This window comes from Aotus nancymaae, unplaced genomic scaffold, assembly GCF_030222135.1.
Source record: "Aotus nancymaae isolate 86718 unplaced genomic scaffold, 86718_ANA_hifiasm-v0.15.2.pri h1tg000007l, whole genome shotgun sequence".
Lineage (NCBI taxonomy): Eukaryota > Metazoa > Chordata > Mammalia > Primates > Aotidae > Aotus > Aotus nancymaae.
In genome coordinates, this window is record NW_026988418.1 from 51,721,893 (window position 1) to 51,734,168 (window position 12,276).

The window sequence follows — 12,276 nt, forward strand, 5'->3', positions numbered from 1 at the left end:
ATAACCAATTTCAGAACATTTTTTTCACCCTAAAAGAAGCCCTGTACTTTTTAGCTATCACTCTTTAATATCCTCATGGCCACTGCCTGAATGAAGCTTATCAAACATACATTATTTTCTCCATAAGGAACATCACAGCCTTCTTACACTTAGGAATACTACACAGCACTTTAGCACTAGGCTTGGGGGCCATTTTAAACAGCAAAATCACCGTACAGAGAACAATTGCTTATAGTGTGAACTGAAACAGAAGCAAAATGTTTGATCTCAACTGGGAATGTGTGTAGGGTGACTCCAATCTTTAAATGAAGTGCTGTGAGTACTGATTTTGGGGTTACACATGTATTTTAGGGAGTAGGCAAATTTGCAAATGCAGAACTCAAGAATAATGTGAATTATCTATATAATGGTTTTCAAGTTGATTAACATCTTTAATAAAGATATTCATTCATTCATACATCAAATATTCATTAGCAACCACCAGGTGCTAGGGACTAAGCTAGGTCTAGAGGAAACAAAGATGAATAAGATGCAATTCTTCAAAAAATTTAATGTCTAGTGGGGACATGAGACACATAAAATGACAATTATAATTCAGTGTGATAAAAATGCTGTAATAGCAGGAGACATGGAGGGTGATGCAAGAATAGAAGAGGGTGTTGAGGGTGGCTTTCTGCAGCTAGTAATTCTTGAGCTGAGACTTAGAAGACCATATAGGCCATAGCCAGGCAGAGGGTAAGGAAGATAATTTTGGGCTAAGGCATGTAACAAAGGCCTGGAGGCCTGAAATGCAAATTTGTAAATTTTGCTAGACATTGGTTATAACTGGTAAATTACCATGCCATGACGCTTTGAGAGTGCCACCCACATTTTGGATTCCTCAGGTAATTTAGCTGTGAAGTTCTTTCCATGCAACCCACAAGTTTTCCCACTTGTTTTTCAGAAGTACAAGTGGGGGCCTTTTTACTGTTCTTAAGAGTGTTGGTACACACAAAGGGAAAATAAATGCTCATCTCTGGGACTCTAAGCTTGTGCTATCTTGAAGTAATCTGTTCATAAGCAAGTAAAGTACCTACTAAAATGTAAGGCAGCTACAGAAATTTCCAAAACAATGTATAAGTAATTTCAGTCTACCCTGAAATACCTACTAAATTTGTAACAGTAGGAAAAGTATATAATCAGAAAAGTTATAATTTTATTCTCTGTGGAATATAACAAAACCCAAAAAGATAAATGAGGGAAATATTTAGAATGTCCACTTGAAGAAGGAATATTTTAATACTTGATATAAATAGTTATATCCCTTCAAGTTTTGAGACATTTCTGGTCTTCCAAAGTACTCCAAAAGAACACTATGACACATGCCCCACTTTTCTATTTGACCAGAGAAAATCTAAACTTTGTATAATGCAGATTATCACTTCCTTTAAAGTAAAGGAATACCTCATATATTAAAGGACTACTGCTGAACTTCGCAAATTGATGTTATAGCCATTTTGCATCTTTAATGTAACGAAGACCACTGTATTTGATAGAATACCCAAGTTTTAATGCAAACAAATTGCACTTTCATTTTTTTGGTCTTATTTAAACTTTACGGGCTGTTGCAACTAAAAAAAAAAAATCTAAGTTTAAAATATACTTCTTGAATATCTTTAGTAAATACTGTTGCATATCTTTAGTAAATAATGTTATCAGTTACACTTTACCCTGAAGGGCTTACAGTGAGTAGATCTAAACAATAAATTTCAAGGTCATCTGAAGTGATCTTTTGGGATAAATACTGCTACACTGAGTTAATTACAATAAGAAAGTAATTGTTCATGTTAATCTGATTTTCCACTGGGAAACAGTACAATGACTTGAGAAAGAAGTCACTAACAAGATGGGCAATGGTGGACTCTGGTCACTAACAAGATGGGTAGTGGTGGACTCTGGTGCAATTTAACACATGATAACATTTTGCTGTATTAAGGTGCCACATTCTGCAAATCTCTGGCTGCTTTCTCTGTTTATATATATTCTCCTTGAGAAAATTCATTCTCTTCCATGTATTCAGCTACCATCAACATTTTGATGACTGCCAAAAATATATCCCATTATCTGATTCTGATCATCAGGCCTATAATTCTACTTGTCCCCAGATATATTTTATTCCTCTATGTCCCATAGATACCCAAACGCAGGAAGTTTAAAGCATGAGAAGCAGCAAGTCCCTTTGCTCAGCCCTTCCCTACAAATCTGCTTCTCTTCTCCACATTTACTCTGGTTAAAGTCCTCATCACTGCTGAGTAGTTCAGGATAGAGATCTTAGTATCACAGCTGCTTGCTTGCTTCCCACCTTCAAATGCTATACTCTATAGTTTCTAAATAGCCCCCATATTCCATCTCCAGTGCTCGGTCATCTGATTTGCTTAAGACTCTCCTCTGAGGCTGGCTCTTTGTTAAAAAAAAAAAAAATCTAGTAATGGAACCAATTCTCCTGTTTTGTTTCAGCTTTTGCAATAGTTTTCAAAGTAAGTTCACTGGCATTCTGGTTATCAAATTAATGTACAGAATTTTTAAAAATCAATTTTAAGTTTTTCTTCCAGACAATTTTCTTAAGCCTTTAGCAAATGCTACCACTTATCTGATAGTGGACACTCCAACAGTGAAACAAATGAGCATTTAGTAAATGCATGTTAATGGCAAAATCAGAAAACCTCAAATGTGTTTATTTCAACAGCTTTTTGTTATGGACAAGTATGAACAGAATTGTGATTTTTTATATTGGCTTCTAATTGTTGAATTTCTATTAGGAAAATTGCTACTATGTTCAGGATGGAATTCACCATATCACTATTTCATGATATGGAATACTGTGATTTCATGGTGATCTCTCACTAAAGTAAGTTTCAGAACCATTGACCTCCTCAACAAAGTTTATACTCTTTATCTCATATTCAAAGTCCTTTAGAATCACCCTACTTTGCCACTCTGATCTATGCCATTTACTACAATACACCCTCATAAATCAAACTGAGACTTGGTGTGATGGCTTATTCCTGTAATCAGAGCCCTTTGGGAGGCCAGAGTAAGAGTATCGTGTGAGTCCAGGAGTTTGAGAACAGTCCGAGCAACATAGTGAGATGCTATCTCTATAGAAATTAAAAATAAATTAAGAACTACAAACCACTGCTCAATGAAATGAGAGAGGACACAAACAGAGGGAAAAAAATCCCATGCTCATGGTTGGGAAGAATCAACATTGTGAAAATGGCCAAAGTAATTTATAGATTCAATGCTATCCCCATCAAGCTACCAATGACCTTCTTCACAGAACTGGAAACAATGACTTCAAACTTCATATGGAACCAAAAGAGAGCCCACATACCAAAATAATCCTAAGCAAAAAGAACAAAGCTGGAGGCATCATGCTGCCTGACTTCAAACTATACTACAAGGCCACAGTTATCAAAACAGCATGGTACTGGTACCAAAACAGAGACATAGACCAATGGAACAGAACAGAGGCCTCAGAAGCAACACCACACATCTACAATCATCTGATCTTTGACAAACCTGAGAAAAACAAGCAATGGGGAAAGGATTCTCTGTTTAATAAATGGTGTTGGGAAAACTGGCTAGCCATTTGCACAAAGCAGAAACTGGACCCCTTCCTGACACCTTACACTAAAATTAACTCCAGATGGAGTAAAGATCTAAACACAAGACCTAACACCATAAAAACCCTAGAAGAAAACCTAGGCAAAACCATTCAGAACACGGGCATAGGCAAGGACTTCATGGCTACAACACCAAAAGCAATGGCAACAAAAGCCAAAATGGACAAATGGGATCTAATTAAACTCCAGAGCTTCTGTACAGCAAAGGAAACAATCATTAGAGTGAACCAGCAACCAACAGAGTGGGAAAAAAATTTTTGCAATCTACCCATCTGACTAAGGGCTAATATCCAGAATCGACAAAGGGCTAATATCCAGAATCTACAAAGAACTAAAACAGATTTACAAGAAAAACATCAAACCCATTCAAAAGTGGGCAAAGGGTATGAACAGACACTTTACAAAATAAGACATCTATGAGGCCAACAAACATATGAAAAAATGCTCATCATCACTGGTCATTAGAGAAATGCAAATCAAAACCACATTGAGATAACATCTCACACTAGTTAGAATGGCAATCATTAAGAAATCTGGAGATAACAGATGCTGGAGAGGATATGGAGAAATAGGAACACTTTTACACTGTTGGTGGGAATGTAAATTAGTTCAACCATTGTGGAAGACAGTGTGGTGATTCCTCAAGGACCTAAAAATAGAAATACCATTTGACCCAGCAATTCCATTACTGGGTATATACCCAAAGAATTATAAATTATTCTATTACAAAGACACATGCACACATATGTTCATTGCGGCACTGTTTACAATAGCAAAGACCTGGAACCAACCCAAATGTCCATCATCAATAGACTGGATAAAGAAAATGTAGCACATATACACTATGGAATACTATGCAGCCATAAAAAATGATGAGTTCATATCCTTTGCAGGGACATGGATGAATCTGGAAACCATCATTCTCAGCAAACTGACATAAGAACAGAAAACCAAATACCATATGTTATCAGTCATAGGCAGGTGTTGAACAATTAGAACATGTGGACACAGGGAGGGGAGCATCACATACTGTGGTCAGTAGGGGCGGGTGTTGGGGAGAAACAGCTGGGTGGGGAGGGATAATGAGGGGAGAAATACCAGATATATGTGATGGGGGGATGAAGGCAGCAAACCACCTTGCCATGTATGTACCTATGCAACAATCCTGCATGATCTGCACGTGTACCCCAGAATCTAAATTAAAAATAAATAAATAAATAAATAAATAAGCCAGATGAGGTGGTGCACACTTGTAGTCATAGCCACTTGGGAGGCTGAGGCGGAAGGATTGCTTGAACCCAAAAGTTTGAGGTTACAGTGAGCTATGTGCCATTGTACTCCAACCTGGGTGAAAGAGCAAGACCCTGTCTCTTAAAAAAAATTTAAATAACTGAGCTTTCTTCTTTTTTTTTAAATTTTAATAATCATTTACCTTCCTTAAGTGTATCTTGATGTTTCATACCCCCTTGCCTAAGTACATGCTAGTTTAGCTTTTAGGAATTTAGTTTGTGTCTCTGTTTAGCTAATTCTCCATCTTTTGGCCACTCCTTTTTTTTATTTCCCTCAAACAGCTGCTTTCTCTTCCCATCTCTATAGCAATTTGTAATATACTATAGGAATAATTATGACACATGCAACAATGAACAATTTAATATATATAAGCATACTACATTTCTTATTTTAATTTTTCTTAAAAAAATTTAGCCAGGTATGGTGGTCTGTGCCTGTAGTCCCAGTTACTTGGGAGGCTGAGGTGGGAGGATTGCTTGAGTTCAGGAGATGGAGGCTGTAGTGAGCCAGTGGTGCCTGGGCTCAAGTGATCCTCCCACTTCAGTCTCCCAAGTAGCTGTGACCCCTGCATCTGGCAAATTTTTAAAATTTTTGTGTAGACATGGGGTTTCTCTGTTGCCCAGGCTGGTTCAGAACTTCTGGACTCAAGCAATCCACCTGCTTTTAGCCTCTCAAAGTGCTGGGATTATAGGTATGATCCACTGTACCTAGCCTAAATTTTAAAATTTACCTATTCCTGCCACATTTTTAAGTCATTCTTCCTTCAATCTTTTCATCTTTCCTCTTCATTTATTCAATAATTTCTTTCTAATTATCTATCACGTACAAGATTCTATGGAAAATGGGGATGCAGAAGAGACTAACACAAACAAAATCCCTACATTACTGCAGTTCAGAAGTAAGATCGATTCTGATATTTACTATAGAGGAAAAAACAAAACAAAATAGAAAAAGGACAAAGCAAATGCTGGAGGGAGAGGTGTAACTATCTTCAGTGTGATGGTCATGAAAACTGACATTGGGACAAAGGCCTGAAGGAGCTGAAGGACTGAGCCAGGTGGATTATTTGGAAAAGTATTTCCAGGCAAAGGAAAGGGAGGTGCAAAGACCCAAAGGTTGCAGCGCAGTTTGTAATCCTCTAGTTGACATGGTTTGAACTACCTCAGCAGACACTATGGCATTTGTGAGAGTCCAGTAGTAATTGCCGAATCTCAAGCAAGGGCCAAGCAGCATACCTTACTACCTCTCTATTTCTTTCTGTTGACTTGGCATTTTGGTAACTTGTTCAGCACAGACCATCTAGAACCTCTTCAGGTACAAGTAAACTCCCTGTGTCTTATGTACCAAGTAATTGCTGGATTTCTGCTAAGAAGCCAGGGATTTGGGCAAAAGAATGACTTCTCTGGTATTATAGCTTTACAGTATGATCCAAAATCTCTGACTCTTTGTCCTTTGAGTTATTCATCAATTCACTAAAGTATTGCTCATTCAAATACTATTTTTAAGTGTTATTTTAGAGTTGGTCTGGGATCCTTTCCAATCAGTTCTTCCATATGTGCCCAAACACATTTAGATTTGTGACTCTATATTATAGTCAGTACCTATTTTTAAGTGCTTATTTCCAGAATATACAAGCCATTCATAAACCTCATCACTGATGCAGAGTGTGTCATATTTGATGCAAAGGTCAGCAATTACTTGGAGTTCCTCTTTGTTATATACCTACACATAATAAAGGAAAGAACACAGCCAATTATTCAACATGTGAGAAAATGATAGGTCAGAAGACTGTATAAGGAGATAAGAGACTTGCTTACCTTGCCCAGTGGGTTATGTGGAGTATTTAGTATAATAGCTTTTGTTTTGGAATTAAATTTACTTTCCAGTTCTTGAGGATCTAATGTCCAGTCAGAACTAGACCATTTTTTTCCATCAACAGGTTTCTAAGCATGAAGAATGAAGATGTGATTTAATTGTCATGTTTACTGTCTTACAAATGAATAAACTAATAAGGAAAAAAAAATCAAAGAAAGTCATGGGAAAGGTAACTGGATAAATTACCAACAAATGCTTCCTTAGAGTAGGAACAAAAAAAAAGTAGAAAAAGACTAACAAATAAAATAAACAGAAATAACTAGGCTGTGGTTCTGCCTCGAGAGCCCAAAAAGACCTAAGTCTTATGCTCACACCTGTTAAATGGAAAAACAAGCCCTGTCAACATTAACTGCTGTTAATATTCTTTCACGGGAGCTAGCTATAACTATGGTTAACGTGTCTGATACTGTAAGGCTAGCTGAAGATTTTGTGGTTCTTTTTAGTGTATTACTTATTTTGAAAATATTTTAAAAAGACAACTAGACAAAGATATTCAGTAAATCTCTAAATGCAATCAAAGTAGTAACTTTATCAGTGACAAAGTAATTGGTATTTTCTAGACGTCTTAAGTCTTGAAACTTTGCCATATGACCCATACTGGCAAACTTACAGATCTCAAAGGAATAAAAACAGGTGTTGCTCCAGCCATTCTCACCATAGGCTCATAGCAGTCATAGAAAGGCACTATTATTATGACCTGCAATGAAAGCAAATAAGATCACAACCTATTAATTATTTATTCATGTTATTAATACTGTGTACTACTATGGGCTAGGCACTATACTATGTGTTGAGATCCAGGAGTAAAAAAGCCAGGCTTTGCCCTTGTGGAGCCAACATCTGAGGGGAAGAGACCTCGGAGATAAACCTTTCCAGGTAGTCTTGACTGGAGTCCTTGGTATCTTAGGGAGATCTATAAATAAGCATGCAGTGGGAGCATTTGAAATTACATATAAAATTTCTTATGCACACAGGTAGATTTACTGGGAGTGTGGGGCTATCATATTCTCAAAGGGATATTCCAGCCAAAACTATTAAGCATTTTTTCATGTTTCAAATTAGAAAATAAAATCTAGAATATGAGTGATATATAGGCAGTGACAGACAGCAGCCTATGTGGAAAGAGAACACTGTAATGTTCCCTGGTATAAAGTGCTAATTTAAAAGCATTATCCTGAGAGTAAAGATGTTTCTCTCTTCTCAAAAGCTCGGTTAGATTTTGTATTTTTAGTAGAGACGGTCTTGCCATGTTCGCCAGGTTGGTCTCCAACTTCTGACCTCAAGTGATCTGCCTGCCTTGGCCTCCCAAAGTGCTGGGATTACAGGCCTGAGCCACTGTACCCAGCCTCATCTGTGAAGTTCTCAGGGACTAAGATGACCTATCTTTGTAACTCTAGTGGGAAATATAATGCTCAATACAAAGTGAGAGCTCAATAAAGGAAAATAAATTGGAGAGGCAGGGCAGCAGGGTGGGAGGAATATACCTCCTACTCTTCGCCTTGGTTTCTTTACTTTTATGATGTGAACAATTCCTCACTCTCTTTTTTTGAGAGTATTTATTGATTCCTCACTATTTTAGGTGCCGGCAGTAAAGTTATAAAGTTCTCCTGGAACTTACATCCTACTGAGAAAGGCTTATAATGAATGGAGAAACAAATAAGGACATTATATAATTTCAGACAGTAATAAATGCTATAAAGAAACAATAAATAGGTCGGTATGATAGCAAGTGACATGTATGTGATTTCAAAATATTAGATAAGTTGACTAAGGAAGAAAGAATAGAGGAAAGAAGGCTAAGGGCTAAGCTTCAGGATACTCCAACAGAGTGGAGAGAAAGAAGCAACAAGGATTGACAACATCAAAGTATGAGGCAAAACTATGTTATAGGATTAAAGGAGATTATGTATATGAAACTGTGAACTTCCTTGACATGTTTCCTTAAATACCTTGTCCTGGCACGGTAGAGGGAATCAAAGATGTAAAAGAACAACATAACACAAAGCAGATAGCAGCATCTTTCATAAAAGTGGTATGATAAAGGGCTATGACAGTTCAAAGAGAGTTAACAATATAGATCAGGATAAATATTCATTCTTCAGACCCAGCTTAAGCAATGTCTCTCTGGAGCTTTCCAGACTTAGCAGAGATGCCTCTTCCTTTGGTCACTACCATAAATTACACATTCTCCGCTATTGGCTAACACACGATGTTCCTCTTAATCCATTTGCAAGTCTGTGTTTTCTACTAGACAGGGAACTCTTACTGCATAAGACCTATCTTTAAGAAATCTTCTCACAGTGCTTAGCATATACTGGATCCTCAGTATTTTCTGAATAAATGAAAGAGTCAAAAAATATTAAAGCAAGGGTACTGGAATTATAATGGAAAATAGGGGTAGAGATGACTGAGGTAGGTGCAAAAGTTGATCATAAATCACAGTACTAAATAGCAGAAATCATTTAACCTTCCTGTTATATTAACACATCCTTAGCCTGTCGCAGTGACTCATGCCTGTGATCCCAGCACTTTGGGAGGCTGAGGCAGGTGGATCACCTGAGGTCAGGAGTTCGAGACCAGCCTGGCCAACATCGCAAAATCCCTTCTCTACTAAAAATACAAAAATTAGCTGTGAATGGTGGTGGGCGCCTGTAATCCCAGCTACTCAGTAGTAGGCTAAGGCAGGAGAATCACTTGAACCCGTGAGGCAGAGGTTACAGTGAGCCAAGATGACTCCACTGCACTCCAGTCTGGGCAACAGAGGGGGACTCCATCTCAAAAACAAAACAAAACAAAACAAACAAACAAAAACAAAACAACAACAAAAAACCCCACCATCCTCACATGGGATAGCTTATGCAATTACTGGGCATAAAAACACGTCGATCAAAAACTTGTAGAGCAAGTTCAGATTAAAGGTTATTTTAGCAATGAAAACAAAAGATTCTTTTTCCCCAGCAGTGGTAGTCCCTTCCATCTGCCCTTATTTAAAAAGGCTATAAAAATAAGAATAAATTATATGCAACAAAATTGATGAATCTCACAGACACAAAAATAAATGAATGGATCCAGACCCAAGAGTATATACTGCATAATTGTATTCATATCAAGTAAAAGAGCAGTCAAAACAAACCTATGGTAATAGAAGACAGAAGAGTAGTTACCTCTGGGAGAATATAGACTAGGAAGAGGAACAAAGGAGCTTTCTGGGTACTGGAAATGTATTGTATCTTTATCTGGCTGTAGTTACACAGAAATTTATCCAGCTGTACATTTAAGATTTGTGAACTTTATGGTACATGCATTATACTTAAAACATAATTAAAAATAAAAAAAGAAAAGAGTATAATATAAGTAAAAGATTCAAAGGTGGGACAAATGATAGTTGATTGATATAGGTATTATGATAATGTTAATATACTTACTTCATCTCCCTCATCAATTAATGCTTGAATGGCATTAAAAAGAGATCCATATGCTCCTACTGTCACAAGGATTTCTTTATTTGAATCAATTTGCTTTTGATAAAGCTTTTCATACAGGTAGGACAGAGCTTTCACAAGTGATGGATGGCCCTGTTGGATTAAAAATAAGAACAAAACCTTGAATTTAAATATGGGACCTATTGTTTGAGGTAGTATGACTCTAAAATATAATAATTTTTAAAATTTGGATTTGATGTTTATAATTACCCAAAGAAAATTTACATTTTTTAATGGCAATAAATTTTTTAAAATTTCCTACATTTAGAGGATTCCCACACTAATGGTCATGGAGGCTTGCTAATGATTAAACCTTCTTACTAAATAAAGGGTTTGGGACTATATAATTTCAAAGTATTTGCTCTGAATAAAGATGAACTCAGTATTTTTTTACAGCAATTAAATTGTATTGAAAAGAGTTGATTTGTTTCCCAGTTAAAATAAGTAAAAAAACCCATACTAACTGTATACCCTCTCCTTGGCTCTTCCCGATTGCTGGAAAGAAGGTTATGCCAACCAATGGACTCAAGAGAGAGAACAAAAACAAATTCACCAAAGACATAAACTCCAGTGTTGATGTGATAGCAAATGTTAGGTGGAAGTGAGACACCACTCACACGGGTGGTCAAGAGAGCAGTGGTTATCCAAGGTACTACTTTCATAAGAGAAGCGAAGGGATTATGAAGGTACAGTCTGAGGCAAGTAGGGGGTCTGAAGACTCCTGAATTACCTCTCCCTCAGTTCTTCCAGGTTCTCTCCCCTTCCCTCCTTTTCTTTCTTCCTTTCCCTTTTCCCCTCCTTGTTTTATTTGGTATTTAAGTCAATATTTCTTGTTGTTTTCTGTCCAACATCTACCTCCCCCTTTTGCTTTTGCGGTACTACCCTGATTTTGTATCCCTTGAGAGTAAGTGTGCAAGTGCAGGTCATGTGCCTTTGTTTGAAAGCATCTTGGGCTCTGGAGCAATAAACTGAGTCCCTTTGAATTTTACTTTAATAGCAGGTCTAACAAATTCTAGCAAAAGGAGATCTGAAAAGCAATTATAAACACTATACACATTTCTTAGAATGATTGTGCTTTTAAAATTAAAATTTTAAATATGAAAATAATTTATGCTTCATTTAATAAGTAACACTAGGCAAAGATGTGTAAAAAAATTAGAATTATTTCTCAATATTATTTCATTCCCATCCCCCTGAGGTGACTAATGTCCACACTCTGGTGATAGTGCTGAAACTAAATTTATGAGACCATCATTACCCTGATACAAAACCCCCGATTAAAAGGTCAGACAAAACCATTAGGCATTTCTTTACATTTCAAAGTTACAAAAATTGTTGATCAATAAGTAAAAGTTTTTCATCTTGCTCCATTTTCTGGATGAGCGTGTGCAGAATTGGTATTATTAGGCTGGTGCAAAAGTAATAGTGTTTTTTTTTCATTAAAAGTAATGGTAGGCCAGTGCGGTGGCTCAAGCCTGTAATCCCAGCACTTTGGGAGGCCAAGGCAGGTGGATCATGAGGTCAGGAGTTCAAGACTAGTCTGGCCACATAGTGAAACCCCGTCTCTACTAAAAATACAAAAATTAGCCAGGTGTGGTGGCGGGCGCCTGTAGTCCCAGCTACTTCAGAGGCTGAGGCAGGAGAATTGCTTGAACCAGGGAGTCGGAGGTTACAGTAAGCGGAGATTGTGCCACTGAACTCCAGCCTGGGCAACACATAGAGACTCTGTAGCAAAAAAAAAAAAAAAAAAAAGTAGTGGCAAAACCGCAATTACTTTTGCCTAATAGTTCTTCCTTAAATGCATGATAGACTTCACCAGTAATTCACCGAGGTTTGCTTACAAGCAGACTTTAACTACAAATTCATTTTCTTTCACTGACATAGGGCTAGTTGCATTTTTCATTTCTCCTTGTGTCAGTTTTGGTAATTTGTATCTTTTAAATAATCTATTCATTTTATCCAAG

General features: G+C 37.0%; 1 protein-coding gene across 5 annotated transcripts in view; it reads right to left on the reverse strand.

The window, feature by feature from the left end:
* Positions 1 to 12,276, reverse strand: part of KYAT3 (kynurenine aminotransferase 3) — a 67,809-nt gene that overhangs the window by 28,919 nt on the left and 26,614 nt on the right. For all 5 annotated transcript variants that reach the window (XM_012464806.2, XM_012464807.3, XM_012464805.3 and 2 more), the window contains 4 exons: positions 10,256 to 10,405; positions 7,441 to 7,527; positions 6,773 to 6,898; positions 6,557 to 6,677 (listed from right to left, as the gene is read on the reverse strand). In XM_012464806.2, coding sequence (XP_012320229.2) covers positions 6,557 to 6,677; positions 6,773 to 6,898; positions 7,441 to 7,527; positions 10,256 to 10,405 — 484 coding nt within the window. The remainder of the gene's footprint in view (positions 1 to 6,556; positions 6,678 to 6,772; positions 6,899 to 7,440; positions 7,528 to 10,255; positions 10,406 to 12,276) is intronic.